The sequence below is a fragment of the Mytilus californianus genome, unplaced genomic scaffold (genome assembly GCF_021869535.1).
Source record: "Mytilus californianus isolate M0D057914Y unplaced genomic scaffold, xbMytCali1.0.p SCAF_3, whole genome shotgun sequence".
NCBI classification, from domain to species: Eukaryota; Metazoa; Mollusca; class Bivalvia; order Mytilida; family Mytilidae; genus Mytilus; species Mytilus californianus.
The window spans coordinates 99651842-99672087 of record NW_026262679.1 but is presented as its reverse complement, the minus strand read 5'-3'; the positions used below and the strand labels follow the sequence as shown (position 1 = coordinate 99672087).

The window sequence follows — 20246 nt, the reverse complement described above, 5'->3', positions numbered from 1 at the left end:
AAAATAAGCATTTTTGTAACTTCCATACATAACTTGTGTGTTAGTGTATGGATCTCTCTGACATTGTACCACAAGGTTCCATATCACAAAGGGAATGCTGGGATTGATTTTGGGGGTAATTGTCTCCAAATTTTAGGAATAAGGGGCCAAAAAAGGGGCAAAAAACAAGCATTTTTCTAGTTTCATGACAATAACTTGTGTGTAAGTGTATGGATCTGTATGAAATTGTACTACAAGGTTCCATATCACAAAGGGAAAGCTGGATTTGAGTTTGGGGGTAATTGCCCTAAACGTTTAGGAATTTTGGGCCAAAAAGGGGCCAAAAAACAAGCATTTTTCTAGTTTCCAGACAATAACTTGTGTTCAAGTGTATGGATCTCTCTGAAATTGTACTGCAAGGTTCCATACCTCAAAGGGAAGGCTGGGATTGAGTTTGAGGGTGATGAATCATAAGGGGGTTCAAAAAATTTGGGGGGGGGATTTTTTTTTCCTTTTTTTTCTTTCAAATTTTCCATTTTAAATTGGTTATTTCTGATTTATATATAAAAGCAAATAATAATGATATGGTTTGAATAGGTAAATTAAAAATTTTTAAGTTTCAGGCCACATTCATTCTGTGTCAGAAACATATGCTGTGTCAAATATTTAACCACCATCCAAATTCAGTGCTGTATCAAGCTTGAATGTTGTGTCCATACTTGCCCCAACTGTTCAGGGTTCGACCTCTGCGGTCGTATCAAGCTGCGCTCAGCAGAGCATTTTATTTAATTCAATATTATAACATGCATATAGCACAAGGTCTCAAACTAATAATGGCCTCTCTATCCTTAATCATATACAGTTATTGAGGATGAACCTCAACCTGAAAATTAACCTATAAACTGTAGTGTGAAATAAAGGCCAAGGCAGTTTTACAGACGTTTATTTCGTTGAAACTCAAATTTCATGCTCCATTGTTATTTCTATTTTTATACGGCCGCAAAAACATTTTGCGGTCGTATATTGGTATGACGTTGTCGTCGTCATCGTCCGAAGACACGTTGGTTTTGCACTCTAACTTTAGTTTAAGTGAATGGATCTCTATGAAATTTTACCATAAGGTTCAATACCACAAAAGGAAGGTTGGGATTGATTTTACAGGTTATGGTACCAACAGTTAAGGAATAAGGGGCCAAAAATAAGCATTTTTGTAACTTCCAGACATAACTTGTGTGTTAGTGTATGGATCTCTCTGACATTGTACCACAAGGTTCCATATCACAAAGGGAATGCTGGGATTGATTTTGGGGGTAATTGCCTCAAAATTTTAGGAATTAGGGGCCAAAAAAGGTGCAAAAAACAAGAATTTTTCTAGTTTCATGACAATAACTTGTGTGTAAGTTTATGGATCTTTCTAAAATTGTACTACAAGGTTCAATATCACAAAGGGAAAGCTGGAATTGAGTTTGGGGGTAATTGCCCAAAACGTTTAGGAATAAGGGGCCAAAAATAAGCATTTTTCTAGTTTCCAGACAATTAGTTGTGTTCAAGTGTATGGATCTCTCTGAAATTGTACTGCAAGGTACCATACCACAAAGGGAAGGCTGGGATTGATTTTGGGGGTAATTGCCTCAAAATTTTAGGAGTAGGGGCCAAAAAGGGACAAAAAACAAGCATTTTTCTAGTTTCATGACAATAACTTGTGTGTAAGTGTATGGATCTTTCTGAAATTGTACTACAAGGTTCAATATCACAAAGGGAAAGCTGGAATTGAGTTTGGGGGTAATTGCCCTAAATGTTTAGGAATTTGGGGCCAAAAAGGGGCAAACAAACAAGCATTTTTCTAGTTTCGATACAATAACTTGTGTTCAAGTGTATGGATCTCTCTGAAATTGTACTGCAAGGTACCATACCTCAAAGGGAAGGCTGGGATTGAGTTTGGGGGTGATGAATTATAAGGGGGTTCAAAAAATTTGGGGGGAGGGTTTTTTTCCCTTTTTTTTTTCTTTAAAATTTTCAATTTTCAATTGGTTATTTCTAATTTATATACAAAAGCAAATAATAATGATATGGTTTGAATAGGTAAATTAAAAATTTATAAGTCCTTAGACTACATTCATTCTGTGTCAGAAACCTATGCTGTGTCAAATATTTAGTTTCAATCCAAAGTCAGTGTGTATCAAGCTTGAATGTTGTGTCCATACTTGCCCCAACTGTTCAGGGTTCGACCTCTGCGGTCGTATCAAGCGGTGCCCAGCAGAGCATTTTATTTAATAAGGTGTATGTATATCAGAATGAAACATTAAACATGATAACATTATGTAGAAAATATTGTGTATATGAATTCATTACATGTATATAAACATGTCCCTGACAGATTTCATTTAAATGTTTAGTTGACTACAGTTAGAGAGTTAATTGCCCTTAAACAATTCCAATATTGCAACACTCAAGAAGTGTTATTGTGACAGCTCTTGTTTTAAGGTGTAAATCTTTATTATATCATTAATAAGTGCATATCTATAGTTAGGATCCTGAAATTTTTGCACACAATTTCAGTCTTTTTTAGAGGACCTCAAAGTTAGGGTAATTTTTTCCAAACTGTCAAATTCATACCAAGTTAATAAATTTCAGTATCGAAAAAGCTTAACTTAATTTAGAATCAGTGCTCATCAGTTAGCTATTGAGAAAGGTAGATATAAAAAACTAGATAAAGATAAAAGATTTTGTGGGCAGTGTAAAAATATGCAGGTTGAAGACGAGTTTCATTTTTTAATGGAATGCACTGCATATGGAAAGGAACGGAATTTTATTCTTAATGAAGCATGCATTCAATGTAAAACTTCCCTTTTATTTCAAAGTCTGAACAATTTATTTGGTTAATGTCATGTGAGTCTGAAAATGTTAATATGTCAGTGTCAAGATTTATAAGTACTTGTTTTGAAATAAGAGAAAATTTGCATTCCAGTAACTAACTAAATATACATGTAGTAGTGCTGTTACAGTAGTTTATTTATTTTTATGTATTAGAGAGGGTTAATATTCTATTTTATTTATTTTCAAACACCATCTGGTATGGAGTATAGTTATTTAATCATTTATTTTTAATGTAATATATCTAAAAAATTACTGTATAATTTATACTATATATATATGTATATGCTCGGAAACGGGCCCTTTAATTGGATTCAATAAATATTCTTATTCTTCTTATTCTTATTCTTCTTACCAAAAGTCACAGCAAAACCTACTTATAACTAAGGCTTAAAAGAATAAACTATATGAAATTTGTTACCTTTTTGTAAAAACGTTACATAAGAAAGATCTGTGCACTGATTGAAATGATTTTGATGACTAAAAATTGCAAATTCTTCAGGTAATTAACCACACTACATATGATTTGAAAAACGAAATAAAAATGCAAAGTCGTTGAAAGATTCAAATAATTTATCCAGATTCATTTATGGGGTTTGTTCTGTTGGTCGAATGGCTAGAAATCACAACTGTTTTTAAAAGTGTTTTGATATAACTGATAATCTGTAAATCATAGTTTAATTAGGCATTAAATTATTTCAAATTTTATGATTAAGAGTCTTATAGTTATTGGGACATGAATGCATGCACTCTACATAGTAAAAAAAGCAAATGTGTGATGTTTGATTTTTTTTTACATGATTGAATTAAAAGTTTTAATTTTTAAATTAGAATTGCAATTAACCTTTGCTGAAAAATTATTTGATAATGAAGTAACTCATCTTTTATGGAACGGACTACCATATGAAATGCGTAAAGTGCAAAACACTTTTTCTTTTAAACAAATTATAAAACAATACTTGAGACAGTCCCAATATTCAGTCTTGAAATGATTGCAACTATTACTCTTTTTTTTTAGAATGTATGATTTTGATTTGTATATAATATCTGTTCACTACATGCAATCTGTAACTGTTTTATATGTTCTAATTATGGTACATGTACATTGAAATATCATGACTCTGTTTGCTTTTTTCTCTTATTATTATTTTTTACATGTATTGTATATGAGGGCCTCAGGGAAGATTAGTAATTGTAACTAACTGTGTTTACCCTCTTTAAATAAATAATTTATTTTTATTATCTAAACTTGATCAATACATTTTCCTGTCAGGTGTGAACACAGGTAAAAGTGATCAAATGAATTACACTTTAGACACTACATGTATGGCCTTCAACTATGAGCAAAACCCATACCAAATAGTAAGCTATAAAAGGACCTGACATGACAAAAAATAAAACAATTCAAACAAGAAAATAAACAGCCTGATTTAAGTAAGAAAAAATTAATGAAAGACAAATATGATAGACAGCAACCAACCACAACCACTGAATTACAGGCTCCTGTCTTTGGACAGGCACTTAAAGAATGTAGTGGGGTTACATGTTTGAGAGTGCTCAATACTCCTAATAACCTGGGACAGTGGTGTAATGACACAACATAAGAACATACTGTAAAAATCAGTTGAAAAATGCTAGACTCATCAGATCAACACAAAGCACAAATCAAATTAAAACAACTAACACAAAAAGACTAAAGACACAAAGAACCAATCTAAGAATACTCACAGTTACTGAAATCTAGTTCAAAGCCCATTACAATTACAACTAGTAAATAAATCTCATGTTTCCCAGATTAAAATGTCTATCTGCCAATTGGTACACATTCAATGGATTAGGTGTAAAAAGATGTCAAAAACATGACCTTGTGCAATGTTAAAATATAAGTATCGATTGGATGTAGGACCTTTAGTGTTCATACCTGTATATGAATAAATGTTTAGTTATGTTTTAATTCAAAACAAAATGTGACTGTTTCTTGAACCTTTGGTGCATGTTTATTTTTTCTTTACAGACTGCAAAGTGGTATCCATTGCTACATTCTAAGTACAGTAAAAATAAACCGGAGATTAAGTTGTCCATTTACCTCGACGATGATAAAACTGGAGAACAGCCAAGTTTTAAAGCCAGAGAAGCACCACCTAGAGGTAATTAGTGCAACATTAGTTTAATGATGATCATATTAAGTAAAATACACGTAAAAAGAATCATCAAAGACACTAGGCTAATAATTTTGTATGCTAGATAGGCATATCGTCTACAAATGACTCACCCATGATGCTTGAAACAAAAAATAATAATGCCACATCAAGAACGACATGTAATTGTCTAATATACTGAAAATTCGTAAGGGTTCCGCGGAACCCAGTGTCTCGCCTTCTTTTGCTGTTAATCGCAGGCTCAACAAAAATGAGGAAAAAAATTAATAAAAATATTCCTCTCTTTACTATCTTTTGATTGTAAGTAGCTTCTGTCCAAGTTTGGTAAAAATCCAGGATAATTTATGAATCTAATAAATGTTTTAAAAACTTAAACTGCAGAATGTATGTAATGTTGACTGGAAGAAAAACTAAGTCCATTTATAAGTAAAATTCGGAAAAAATGGAACAAAGATTTATCAAAATTTCCTTCTAGATACTAGCTTTTGATCAATAACAAGCTTCTGTCCAAGTGTGGTACAAATCCAGGATAGTTTAAGAAAGTTGTTAAAATTTTAAAAACTTTAACCACAGAGTGAATGTAATGTTAACTGAAAAAAAAACTAAGTCCATTTAAAAGTAAAATACAGAAAAAATGGAATTTTTTTTTTACAAAATTTACTTCTGGATACTATCTTATGATCATAAACAAGCTTCTTTCCAAGTTTGGTAGAAATCCAGGATAGTTTAAGAAAGTTATTAAAATTTCAAAAACTTTAACCACAGAGTGAATGTAATGTTTCCTGGCAGAAAAACTAAGTCCATTTATAAGTAAAATACGGAAAAAATTGATTTTTTTTTTTTTACAAAATTTACTTTTGAATATAATCTTATGATCATAAACAAGCTTCTGTCCAAGTTTGGTAGAAATCCAGGATAGTTTAAGAAAGTTATTAAAATTACAAAATCTTTAACCACAGAGTGAATATTTGTGGACGCCACGGACGACGCCGACGGAATGTAGGATCGCTATGTCTCGCTTTTTCAACAAAAGTCGAAGGCTTGACAAAAATCAAAATAGATAGAGCGGAAAACTGCCTAGAATGTCTACATTTTCCCACTTACTCTATCTGCCAAAATTATTAGAAGATTCCTTTATTAAACGATTATTTTTTACCTATGATTTGCATAGTTCTTCACTTCTGAAACTACCAAAGCAATTTAAAATCAAATTTTACTTGAATAATCCTTAGTTTGTCTATTCTTATCTTGATGAATATTATTCCATCTATTAATCTGCATGGCCACTAGTACAATGACCAATGATTTATGAGTATACTATAAAAATTATTGATCTACTATCTTGAAAACTGTACCGTAATTAACATAGCAAATAAGGAAAATCTGACAGGTGTAAAATTAATTAGAAAGTCAAGATCTACTGTTAATTCTTCCAATTTGTCAATTGGTGTCTGATTAATATCATTCTACTTAAATTGATATTTTTTATTCACTTTTTGGGGTTGGGCTATGATTTCTTGTTAAACTAATTGTCAACTTCCTTATGTTAGGCCTTTTATGTTAGGAAATATACATTTGGTTTACAGGATAAAAAAAATGATCAAGATAGTCATCAGCAATGAAAATGAGGAACTTCAAATTTCTATAAATCTTTCTATTATATTATATACATGTCGTATGTCTGTTTATCTGAAAGAAAATTTGCTAGAAAAATGTCCAACTGACTGACCGTATAAAAATAAGCAGATGTAAAATTGCCACTGAGACAACTCTCCACCAGAGACCAAATGATATAGAAGTTAATAACTATAGGTCACCATACGGCCTTCAACAATGAGCAAAACCCATACTGCATAGTCAGCTATAAAAGGCTTCGAAATAATAAATGTAAAACAATTCCAACGAGAAAACTAACGGCCTGATTTATGTAAAAAACAATGAACGAAATACAAATATGATATACACCAACATGCTTATTTTCAGTCTTTTTTTCCTTTAGCTTGAGTATAATCACTTAAAACATTGAACAAGTAAATGAAAAATATGGTTTCTTTTTTAAATTGAAATATTTTAAAAAAAAAACAAAAAATTAAAATAATAAATGATTTCAGAGAAGTGTATTTTGCATATTTGCTGATGCTGCTATTTTTCAGTGATAGAAGATTTAGCAGAAGGAGAAGGGTACTTGCGTACATTACAGCCAGTTTTAGTAGAAGATGAGGGATACTACCAAATTGGACCTGCAGACAAATGTAAAGATAGCTTTGTCATGTCTGTTACAATTGGATATGCTAATAATCTAGCACAGGTAAATAAGAATTATAACTAGGTTTAAAATTTCCTACAGGACACAGTGATTATAAGGGGGCCTAGGTGGCCAAGTGGTCTTATGAAATTTTATATATAGTTATCACTGATGTTACAAGTTTGTACTTCCCTGGCTGGTGCATTCGTCTCCTGCCTTAATTGACTAGAATTGCCAGTTTTCCTACCGAAGGACAAGGTTCTCTCCTGTTACTTTGGTTTCCTCCTACAATAAAAACTGACAGCTATGGCCACGATAAAACCAGGGCTGAAAGTGGCTTAAAAACCAACAATCAATCATTCATCAATCTGGGATTATTCTTCATACTACAAATATTTTTGCTAGCACTAAACTCTAAACCACTCAACAGGTTACGCTTAATCTTTTTAGCAGCATTCTGATCAGCACAGTTCAGGTCAAAATTTCTGTCTATATAAAAACCTGCAGACCATAATTATTTCAAACAATCTCATGAAATACTTAGAAATTACTAGAATATCAAAACAAAATTGCTTTTATTGCTTTTCTTCATCTGACAATTGTTGAAGGTAAAAACAGCACACAAAAAAATGCCCTTAGTGTGGACATGACCATGATATTCATGAAATAAGTAATATAAAATGTTTTTTTATATCTGCTTTGACTGACAGTAGATAAATGGCCAGTAATAAAAATAGTATGGAGATATAGTAATTAATTTGATCTAAAAGAAGAATTAGCAATAACATGGAACTCTAAGGTAAATTTAAAATACGGGTAGTTCATAAAACCTGACAAAATCAAACAGACAATATCAACCAACAGAACGAGTAGAAAACCACTGTTATTTTCCTGACTTTATACATGCATTTTCCAAAGGAAATGGTGGGTTAAACCTGGTTTTATAGCTAGCTAAACCTCCCACTTGTATGACAGTTGTTATAGTTCCGCCAAACATTAATATTTCTCAACTGTATGTTAAAAATGGTAGGTTGCAATGTATTAACAATATTAATGATAGATAATCCATTAAAGATATCATGGAAATTAACTCATAAAAAATAAATGCTTATGCCACAGAACTTTGTTTTACAGGCTTGAACCTTTTAAATGTTTCTACTCCATAATATTTATTATGTAATAGTTTGCCTACATCATTGGTAAATATTTCAATGTTTCAGTTAATTCCAAGCACTCACCCATTACCATCTTTAGCCACTGGATATTTCTTCTACTTTTCATTGCTGGGAAATGATGTGACGAATGAGACATTCCAGGACCTCATCAACCCAAACTTCCCTGCAGAGCGAGCTTCAGTCAGGATCAAGTCTAGTGTAGATGCTCTGAGAACATTTCTATCAAGCCAACCAGGAGTACAGGTTCATAAATGTTTATTTTGCTGCTTTCATTTATTCATTGAGTATACACGACAGTACACATAAGCTGTTTCTGTGAAAATAACTCATTATGAAAATAAGGAGATTTGATATGATTGTCTATGAGACAACTATCAAGCAGAGACCAAAGAGCTTGGATGTAAGAACCTATGCAAATATGATAATAGAAATGAACAGGGGACATTTCTTTCACAAGAGAAATCCCATAACTATAAAATATAAATAGCATACACTAAGTGTGGGGACACATTTTTACTGCATTCACACAGCACAAACATTTAGGTATTGGGCCAATCACATTGAAAAAATGTGATTGCTATGTGATATCTAATGTTGTTGAATGTGTATGTCAATAGAATTTTTTTTTTTTTACAATAAATCTATTTTAAAGGTCCATTTATGCTGTGGAGACCAGTCTTTAGGAAACTGTGAAATACCTCTGAATACATTAATAAAGAGAAACAGTACAGAGATCTATATGAAACCTGTGACCATAGAGGGACCATATCAGGTAATAAAAAAGTCGTTTCTAGGAAATGAAAACTGGATAGAAAAAATTATATACAAATGTACATATTTGTTGTTTGATGGAGTTTCTTAATTCATAGATATTGTTAGTTTAATGTAAACCAACTTATTTTATATTGATTTTTTTTGTGTTTAGACCTTCCTAGTCAATTTGGCATTGTTTTATTTTGGCTATTGATATATTAAAGAACCAAGTTTGATATATTCCTTTTGCAAAAAAAAAAAATAAAAGGTTCACCAGAATTAATTGGTTTGTAGTATCTGCTTAATTTTCAAGGAAGGAAATGACTGGATAATTTATATAAAAGTCTGTTCTAGGTACTTTCTTAAGAGTTTTGTTTTGAAATGAGGATCAGAAAAGAATTTAAAGGACTTCACAATGTTCAATCTTTTTTAAATAAACAAAATCATCGTCATTTTGAACAATCTACATAAACAAATGAGATGCCTATACAAAAATAATTTATGTCACTAATATGACTGAAGTAAAGATCATTAACTATATTGCATCTTTATTAAAATTATTATGAGGAAGTGAAAGTAAAAATTCTTACGGATATGCAGTTATTAAACATTTGGCTAAAGTCTATGATTTCGATACATTCAAACATGTTTTTGTTTTAACATTGTTTTTAACTGGGTTTTACGAAGGAAAAAAACAGTTATTAATTTGGTGAAGTACAGAGCGGCTACCAACAGTTTTCACGCAATAAATTATAAAACTTTCAACCAATACTTTTCAAATTTCGATATATTGATACTAATGACAAAATGGAGGTCAAGCTTAAAATAAACGGGGAAAAAATACCGTTCAGGAGTTATGGTCCTTTAAATATTGGAAAATGGCACGTTTCCATTCAATAACTTATGAACCCTTCTACAAATGGTTTTCAAATTATAATATGTTGTTACTGATGACAAAATGGACTTCAAGTTCAATATTGACGATTTTCGCTTTTATGTTGAGTTATTTATGGTCCTTAACCTATTGGAAAATGACATTTAATGCTGTTTCCATGCAATTCCTTATGAACCACTTGACCAATGCTTTTAAAATTTTGATATGTTGGTACTGATGAAAAAATGGAGGTGAAGCTTGATATTGACGATTTTCACTTTTGCCGTCTAGGAATTATTGTTCTTGATAAATTGTAATATGGCACTCTATGTTGTTTCCATGCAATTTATTATGAACTGTTCAACCAATACTCTTAAAATTTTACATTGCTGTTACTGATAAAGTGGGAGTTAGTTTTGATATTGATGTTTTTTTTGTTTATTTTTTGCCATTCAGGAGTTATGGTCCTTGATAGATTGGAAAATAAACAAGAATGTGGCAGGTCAAAAAAGCCTGAAAGCACCTTTCAAAATATAGAAAACCCAGTTTGCTTTTTCACTAAAAAATCTTCCAAAAACAAACACTTGTAAGTCATGTACAGCTTAGAAAAACTAAGATTTTTTTTTTTATTAAAAAGAGGTGCAGAACTTTAATATGAAGTTATTCTCACCAGTTTATTTGAACTTGCTTCAAAAAATCTATTATTTGTTTCAGCTGAATCCACCTAACAAGGCAAAGCAACAGATCTTATCAGCACCACCAGATTTAGCCCCTGTTGTTGGTGTGTCAATAGTACTCAGAAAAGAAGATATGGTAAATTATATATATTACAAGTACTTAAAAACGTATATGACATCTAACTCTTATTTAATTATACCCCAGCAAAAAAAGTTACTGGAGATTTTTTAGGAATTACCATATCAATTCATCTGTCTGTCCATGTGCTTGTAAGTGCATCTCCTCCTAAAGATCTAAATGGATATTGATGTAACTTCACACGGTTGTAAAGCATTAACTGAAGGGAAGATACTCAAATTTGCAGTTGTGGGGTATCTTTTTGTGGGTTCATTAAAAAAAGTAATGCGACGAAATCAGATTATTTTCCTTCAACACTTCCTCTACTATTGTGTGTACATTATGTAGTTAAAATTTTTCTAATATAGCAGTAAAATTCAGATTTGATTTTTTTTTCAATTTAAACTGAATTTAGTTGTAGATCCTGTATTTTTTTCTTTTGTGATTTAAAATTTTAAATGAGGCTAATTTAATTTAGAAATTAGATGATAAATAAGTCACTGAAATGTTTTAGCTATAACTAATTTTGTAAATACTAAAATAAACCAATTAAGGTCCAGTTATAATTTGATATAAACAAAAATGGAACAAGAAAGGCCAAATGTAGGAAGAACAGTATTTAGATGATTTTCTCAAAAAGTACTTCATTGAAGTTATATGTCCTAGTTTGGACATTAAAAAATGACTTACAATCATATAACTTGGTTTAAACAACATCCAAGTGATACATAGTAAGTCACATTTAGATATTTTGTCATCTGTTCCTAGTACTGTTTTTATATTAAATTACCTTAAAGATATAAACTTGTCCTTTTTCAGGGAGTCATGTCTCCTGGTAAAGGTCCTTCAGGGGAAAACATCCATGAAATTCCACAGTCTCCTGTGAGATCCCCAACACATTCTCCAGTGAGATCCCCACCAAAATCCCCTAAGAAAGATGGACAGAAGTCTCCCAAAAAAGGAAAAGGCAAAGGAAAAAGTAAAGGAAAACAAGAAGAGACTGCAGAAAAAGTAGAAGTTCATTATCCTGACGATTTTGAAATTGGCAACAATACTCAGGAAAATGTCAGTAGCTTGGAGGAGGATAAAATGAGAGAACGTAAGTATTGGAGAACTTTTTGTTATTTGAAAGAAAATAAGTAGTTTAAAACATATACATTGCTTATTATTTAAAGGGCTGTTCCATTTAAGCATACATGGGACCCAAAGATGGCACTTTAAAAATTGGTAACCACCTATAGATACAAATTTAAAATTTCTCTGTCATTTTCTTTGCCTGAGTCTCATGTATGTTTTCATGGAACAGACCTAAATATTTGCTTTGTTGTTCTTTGAAAGAATTAAATTTTGCTTAGAGCTGTTCCAAAATTTATTGGTTGAAGGGGATGGGACGCACTAACATTTATTTTACCCCACGCAACGAGTTGCGGAGGGTATAATGTTTTTGACCCGTCCGTCTGTCCGTCTGTCCGTCCGTCAGTCCTGTTTCTTGTCATCGCAACTCCTCTCAAACCACACAACAGAATTTCACGAAACCTTTTTAGATAATAAGGACATACTATGTAGTTGTGCATATCGACAGGAAATTACGATTTAATTTTTTTTCTAGGAGTTACGCCCCTTTGAACTTATTTGCCCAATATACTACTGCAACCTTTTGTCATCGCAACTCCTCTCAAACCACACAATAGAATTTCATGAAACCTTTTCAGATAATAAGGACATACTACGTAGATGTGCATATCGACAGGAAATTACGATTCAATTTTTTTTCCAGGAGTTACGCCCCTTTGAACTTATTTGCCCAATATACTACTGCAACCTTTTGTCATCGCAACTCCTCTCAAACCACACAATAGAATTTCATGAAACCTTTTCAGATAATAAGGACATACTACGTAGATGTGCATATCGACAGGAAATTACGATTCAATTTTTTTTCTAGGAGTTACGCCCCTTTGAACTTATTTGCTTCAATAAACCTCTGCAACAGTTTGTCATCGCAACTCCTCTGAAACCACACAACAGAATTTCATGAAACTTTGTAGATAATAAGGACATACTACGTAGATGTGCATATCGACAGGAAATTATGATTCAATTTTTTTTCTAGGAGTTACGCCCCTTTGAACTTATTTACTTTAATGTACTACTGCAACAGTTTGTCATCTCAACTCCTCTGAAACCACACAACAAAATTTCATGAAACTTTGTAGATAATAAGGACATACTACGTAGATGTGCATATCGACAGGAAATTACGATTCAATTTTTTTTCCAGGAGTTACGCCCTATTGAACTTATTTGCCCAATATACTACTGCAACCTTTTGTCATCGCAACTCCTCTCAAACCACACAATAGAATTTCATGAAACCTTTTCAGATAATAAGTACATACTACGTAGATGTGCATATCGACAGGAAATTACGATTCAATTTTTTTTCTAGGAGTTACGCCCCTTTGAACTTATTTGCTTCAATATACCTCTGCAACAGTTTGTCATCGCAACTCCTCTCAAACCACACAATAGAATTTCATGAAACCTTTTCAGATAATAAGGACATACTATGTAGATGTGCATATCGACAGGAAATTATGATTCAATTTTTTTTACTTATACAATTTTTTTTTCTTACAGTTATTTTATTTCTCTAGTGACAATGTGGGGACGTGGGGTATGTGAGCGTGCTCACTAAGGTTCTTTAATTAAATATGGGTGGTTGCATTCCCTTAGAATTTTGTAAGAATTATATGTAAAATGAAATGTTTTATTTTTTTGGGTGGTTGGGGTCCTAAAAAAATGCCTCCCCCTTGGGTTTTTTTCTGGAGCAGACCTTATAGTATAGCAAATGGATAGTGTAGAAAGGTTACACCACATCTTACAATTTTTATCCAGGTGCTAAAAAAAATCATCAGGATGTTAACAAACATGTTGGCATTGAGCAGATAACATCAACAAATTTTACCTTTTTTGAGTAATCAGGTCCTCTTAAAGTTTATAACACATGACATTTGAAAAACAAGGTTTTTGGGGTAAAGATTGCATTCATGAAATTTAATCCCTGATGAGCTGACGATAAGTACAAGTTTTCCAGACTTTATTACCAGTAATGAGATAAAAAAAAAAAATATAGCGCATTGAGCACTATTCATCCTATCCATAAACATTTCAAGAAATTTATCAATGAAATATATATTCAGATATTTAAGTTGAAAAATGATGTGTTGGTGTATAACCATACATGTCAAGAAAATTTCAGATTGGGCCGATCAGCAAAGTTAAATTGTGAATTATCAAGAATGAGGGTCTGAATGGGGAACTTCATTTCTATATTCTTTAATTTTTAAGTCATTTTTCTCTATTGTTCACTAATATTGCCCATTATTCTCAAGACATATCCAAACTCTCTAGCTAAAGAACATTGTTTAAATTGTATTCATTAAAAAATATCCCTCATACTTAATAATTCACAATTTAATTTTGCTGATCGTGCCTAATCTGAATGCATTTGAAGAATAATTATATTCTATATAGCTGAAAACAGGTTAATTTGCATTTCTATTACACACACATGTGCTTCAATTGACCGTCAAACTGTACACTGGACAATTTAACGATATTTTTATGAATGAAACAAAAGGTATGAAAGGTTTGAATTTGCAATTCATACTTTTTTTTGAAATTTTTGTAATACAAGTATTTTTACAATATTGAAAAAGCATGTTGTTTAGAAATTGGAGAAACTTTACAGATCATGCTTTTTCATTCTTTGTAAAAATTATTATTTTGAAGAAAAACATTGAAATTTATTTTACGAACGTCTACGCAAGGTAAAAAGCTTGTGCGTCTTAACTGAAAATAATATTTTTCCATCTCATTAAGCTGTTGTCAGTCAATTTTAACCCAAATGAAAGCAGTGAGTTAACGAAGTCAAAATATGACAGATCTGCCTATTTTTGTACTTAAAAGGTCAATTTGAATTTTACGCTGGATTCTTCTACCTCATGAAATCATGTTAGGCACTATAATAATATCAATGATGTTGTTAAATCAATATTTAAAATTGAATTGGGTCTATCTTCCTTTTTCCTTAATTATAGTTGGTTGAACTACAATTATTACAAATGTATCTCCAAATCATAATATTGCCTTCCAATGCTTAATACAATGCAATGTTTAATTTTTAGTTTGCACTGCAAAATGAATACAAGATTTTTCCTTCAGTGCTCACAAGCACTTTGACGCACTTTGACTATATAAGTTAAAGACATGTGTCATGTATTATAGAATTGTTAATTAAGATTTACCCATTTCTTTAAAAAAAAAAGGCATAATAAAAGATCATGGACTGCAAAAAGTTATTTTTAAAAATAAATTAACTTTATTTTCAAATTTTTTAGCATTCTGTAAGAATAATTGTGTATATTGAATAACTATATTATAAGTGGTCATACTGCCAAACCATTGAAATGAGAACTAGAAAATAAGCTTATGGATTCTTAGGAGACATATTGGATGTTTCTAGTAAACTGTAAATTGTGTTAATTGATTTTGTTAATTAAACAATTGATTGCTTTACAGAGATATCAAAGAAATTGAAAGATAAACCACCAATGTTTCCAAAGGGACCACCCAGTCCTATAATGGCTGGCCATGAACATAAAAGACTCTCTGACCATGGTATGTAAAAATATAGACATATAATTAATAAAAAATAAAATGTATATTGTTTGAGCAATACATAGTGTGTTAGTGCACACGCACGCTCAAAGGCAATGTGAACTATAGCCATAGCTTGGCATCTATTGTCAGTCCTTTGTCTGCCTTCACTTTGATTTTTGATCTTTTTGAGAACCAATGGATAAAATGATTCTTACACAGTCCTAAATAAGTCTTGTTGCTTTGGTTGCTGATTCTTATCAAACATGCCAACAAGCTATTGTAGTTTCTGATTGACTATACTTTGAAAAAGTTCTCTCAAGAGCTGTTTAATTTATTGAAACCAAAGTTGTCAAATATGGTCTTTTAAAGGTTCTTCGGAAGGGTTTTTACTTTGGTGCCAATCTGTATATCAAAGTGTCCACTAGAGGAAGTCTGAGATTACATTTAACCCTAATGGGAAAATGGATTTTGATTTTCCTTTCAAAAACAGTTGTAGGAAATGAAATCAAACCATGCAGGAATAAACAAACTGGAAAGGATATGTTCAATTAAAGGGGAGATATAGTGAAATTAAACAAAAAATGTAAGATATGCAAACAATCTACAGGTCATCATGCAGTCTTCAACAGGAGTCTATACAATCTGACATGCTCCAAGTCTCTAACAGTTTAAAAAATATTGTGAATTAATTTTTACAAACAGAAACTAAGAAGGATCTGTAATCTTCAAAATCTACAAATACAAAAAAAAAATTGAGATATATGACAAATGACAATTACTGACAAGGTTCCGGTAAAATTAATTAACCTACAGCTATAAAACAATATTATTTCATAAACTACAGATTATTGTACAACTGAAAAATTATTAGTTTAGGTCCATTGTTAATAAGAAAAATAAATGAAAAACTTGTCTTTTTAATTTTCTTTCATTTGAACTTTTAAGTCTGCAATTTGTTCTGAATTAAAACACAATCCTAATTTTACATTTACCTGTGATTATGTGACAAGCTTTCAGAATATGTTTAACGTTTACCTGTGATCATATGACAAACTATCAGATTACTTTTATGTTTACCTCTGTTCATATGACAAATCCATCAGAATACATTTTACATTTAGGCCAAAAAAAAATATATGTCTGTTTAAGGTTACATACTTTAAAAAAATAGGGTAGGTAGGTCGGTATTTTCATTTTATTTTTTGTGACATGATTTTGAGTCATGCCGTTTCGACTTGTCGTGGTCCGAGTTGATCATGGGCAGAGTTTGATGATTGGATTATTTCCCTTGGAAAAAAATGGCGGCAAAGTGTTTATTTCACCACACGAGTTGCGAATTTCCATAAAACAGCTGTTATATTCACGATTGTGAACATTGGGATGTATCAGGCAATTGATTTATATCATTTGCAACACTAACTTCGCTTTTGACACGAGTTCAGTTTATTTTTCACTTTACGACAGAAATAAAATGACCAAGGGTCGGCGCTCTAAAGTAGGGTAGGTCGGGTAACCATAAACAGACACATATTTTTTTTTGGCCTTACCTCTGATCATGTGACCAGCTATCAGGATACATTTTACATTTACCTCTGATCATGTGACAAGCTATCAGGATTTTACATTTACCTCTGATCATGTGACAAGCTATCAGGATTTTACATTTACCTCTGATCATGTGACAATCTATCAGGATACATTTTACATTTACCTCTGATCATGTGACAAGCTATCAGGATACATTTTACATTTACCTCTGATCATGTTACAAGCTATCAGGATACATTTTACATTTACCTCTGATCATATGACAAGCTGTCAGGATACATTTTACATTTACCTCTGATCATATGACAAATCCATCAGAATACATTTTACATTTACCTCTGATCATGTGACAATCTTTTGGAAAACATTTTAATTTTCATTAGATTTGGTCAATTTGTTTTACCTGCAAATAGAGTATGTAAGACTAGATTTGATATTTTCAAAGTTGAACCTGAGTTCACCTGTACAATTAAACTTTATATTTACAGGAGAACCTGAGTACACATGTACAATTAAACTTTGTATTTACAGGAGAACCTGAGTACACCTGTACAATTAAACTTTGTATTTACAGGAGAACCTGAGTACACCTGTTCAATTAAACTTTGTATTTACAGGTGAACAAGAGTACAGTAATCAAACCACATCTACACATGTAGCTATTCCTCCACAGGCACATCATTTCACATTCTCCATAGATTTACGCAGCATCAAAGATGTGGACTCATCAACAACATTTTTTGTTTATTTAAAGTTAGTATTTTACAATCAACATGTTTAGGACTTTCCGGTTTTACAAGTTGATTGAATATTATTATAGAATTACTGAGAATTTTCTAAAGAGATAATAAGTAATATGATTTTATCTTCTGTGATGAAAAATGATTTTATCTTCTGTGATGGAAAATGATTTTAGAAATTAGAAGTAAAGATTCTGCAAAAACTTGAACAGATTTCTCAGTATATTACAAATGAGGGTAAAATATATATATATAAAGAGAACCTATATTTATTCTAAAAGCAAACTTCAGACATGTCTCAAGTATGGCCATGACAAGAGCTGTTATGGAGAGGGTACTTGGAGAATGTTTGCTTTCAGAATTAGAACTGTCCAGTGTTCTAGTTAGGATTTCAGGGCCCATAACTATAAGATGCAAAGCACTTACTTTAAGCCTGGTTTGAAATGGGACACCTTGATAAGGTTGATAGATATAAAAAATTGAAAACTGAATAAATTTTTTTTAGATAGATTTAAAGTATTTTAGTGTTTTTATAAAAGCTTTTTTCCAGTGGTCAAACTGATTCATTGTATTGAAAAGAATTTTCAGAAAACTAAAAATGCTTATGGCAGGACTATAAGGGCAGAGTAGTGCACAGAAAGGTCAGAGGGGAGCTGTGTCCTCTATTTTGGGCTAACTAGGACACTGCTGTCAGAGAGCATGCTTGCACCTTGGTTTCAGCATTAAAATATATTCCTTTAAAGCTGTCAAATTCATGTTCATCAATTTGACTCAAATTCTCATATTTGATTTATAACATAATAAAATGTATATCCAAATTATAAAAAGTATAAATTGAACAATTTACAATGCATGGGCTCAATAATATATATCAGCATTTCGTGTGTAATTTAGTCTAGACGCCATCTAATTAACCATCGAGGTGACCTCTGAAGACTGCCGACAGTCATATAACCCGATATAAACATAAACATAAATATAGATAAAAATAGAGAGCAAACTTGTGGAATTGAATTTTTCTAGGTCTGTTTGATTTCATATTATAGGTTAAAAATATATGTTTATCATCGTTTTTACCTGTATAAGATTGAGTTTTTGTGGATCGAATCAGTCAATCAAACGGTTTACCCTTGTTTCACTTTCAATGTTGACATCTTTTTAGTAACTGAACACGCCTAATTCATGCGTAACCCATCTCAAGCTAAGGGGTTAAATTGAAGGCCACATGAATACGGATTCAATGAGGTCGAATTATTCACTTGCAAGTGAATAATTCATCAGCGATGTTTCTTAGCTTATTTTGACAAAATTGAACCAAACTATCTGCTAAAAGCGAATTATTATTTCACCTTTTCACTTTCATTAATGATTGAACAAAACAAAATCTTATTTTAATTTTTTTTTATATCTCGTAGCTAATGCCCTTTTAAGACTTAGGTAGTACTGACGTGACTGATTCATAATTTTTTTTCAGTGATGCTGACTGTTACCAAATGTTGCTATAAAAAAGAATTGTTTTTAATTCAATATGCTACAACAAAAAAAGCATTTTGTACAATGCAATATACAACAAAAATAGAATTATGTATAATACAATAAACTACAAAAACAGAATTATGTATAATACAATATACTACAAAAACAGAATTATCTGTATAATACATTATACTGCAAAAACAAAATTATGTATTATATAATATACTTCAAAATCAGAATTCTGTATTGTACTATATACTACAAAAACAGAAATTATGTATAATACAATATACCACAAAAGAAAATAGAAATTTGAGTGACTGCAATATACTTGAACAAAAGAATGTAGTACAAAGTTTTTTATTATTACTTCTGTTATTATAATATTTATACTGTATGGTGTTGCTGCTTTATTATTAGTTAATGTTCATTTCATAGGTATACGTATCCATTTTTCGGGAGTGCTTCTGCCATTATTACACATCCTCCAGTAGAGATTCGTAGAGGTATGGAGGTACTTCTCCCTCAGTCATTCTGTGCGTTTGACTTTGCCTGCAGTACACAGCAATTACAAGAAACATTCCTAAGGTAAGCTCATATTAGTGGTTAATTATTCTTTGTATCCTTTAATAAAATACCAGTCTGATTTATGCCAAGTAATTTGGACTTGATATTTTTTAAATATAAAGACCTTGTTGGGTTCAGTCCCAAGATTTTTTACTTTTAATACTTATTTTAAAGGGGTATAAGCTGCCAAATAAATGTTTACCGATTTGACTCAAATTCTAATATTTTATTTATAATATACTTAAATGTATGTCCAAATTACAAAAAGTCCAAAAGCAAATAACAATGCATGGACTTTGTTATAATGTACATGTATTAGCATTCCATATTTGATTTAGACTAGATGCCATCTATTTAACCATTGAGATTGAATTTGGTTCCTTATTTGCATGAAGA

At 31.4% G+C, this 20246-nt stretch overlaps 1 protein-coding gene across 1 annotated transcript in view; it reads left to right on the top strand.

The window, feature by feature from the left end:
- Positions 1–20246, top strand: part of LOC127735523 (centrosomal protein of 120 kDa-like) — a 44437-nt gene that overhangs the window by 10158 nt on the left and 14033 nt on the right. The window contains exons 3-11 of the mRNA XM_052245705.1: positions 4868–5000; positions 7166–7320; positions 8478–8675; positions 9085–9204; positions 10774–10872; positions 11674–11953; positions 15439–15537; positions 17685–17820; positions 19722–19871. Coding sequence (XP_052101665.1) covers positions 4868–5000; positions 7166–7320; positions 8478–8675; positions 9085–9204; positions 10774–10872; positions 11674–11953; positions 15439–15537; positions 17685–17820; positions 19722–19871 — 1370 coding nt within the window. The remainder of the gene's footprint in view (positions 1–4867; positions 5001–7165; positions 7321–8477; positions 8676–9084; positions 9205–10773; positions 10873–11673; positions 11954–15438; positions 15538–17684; positions 17821–19721; positions 19872–20246) is intronic.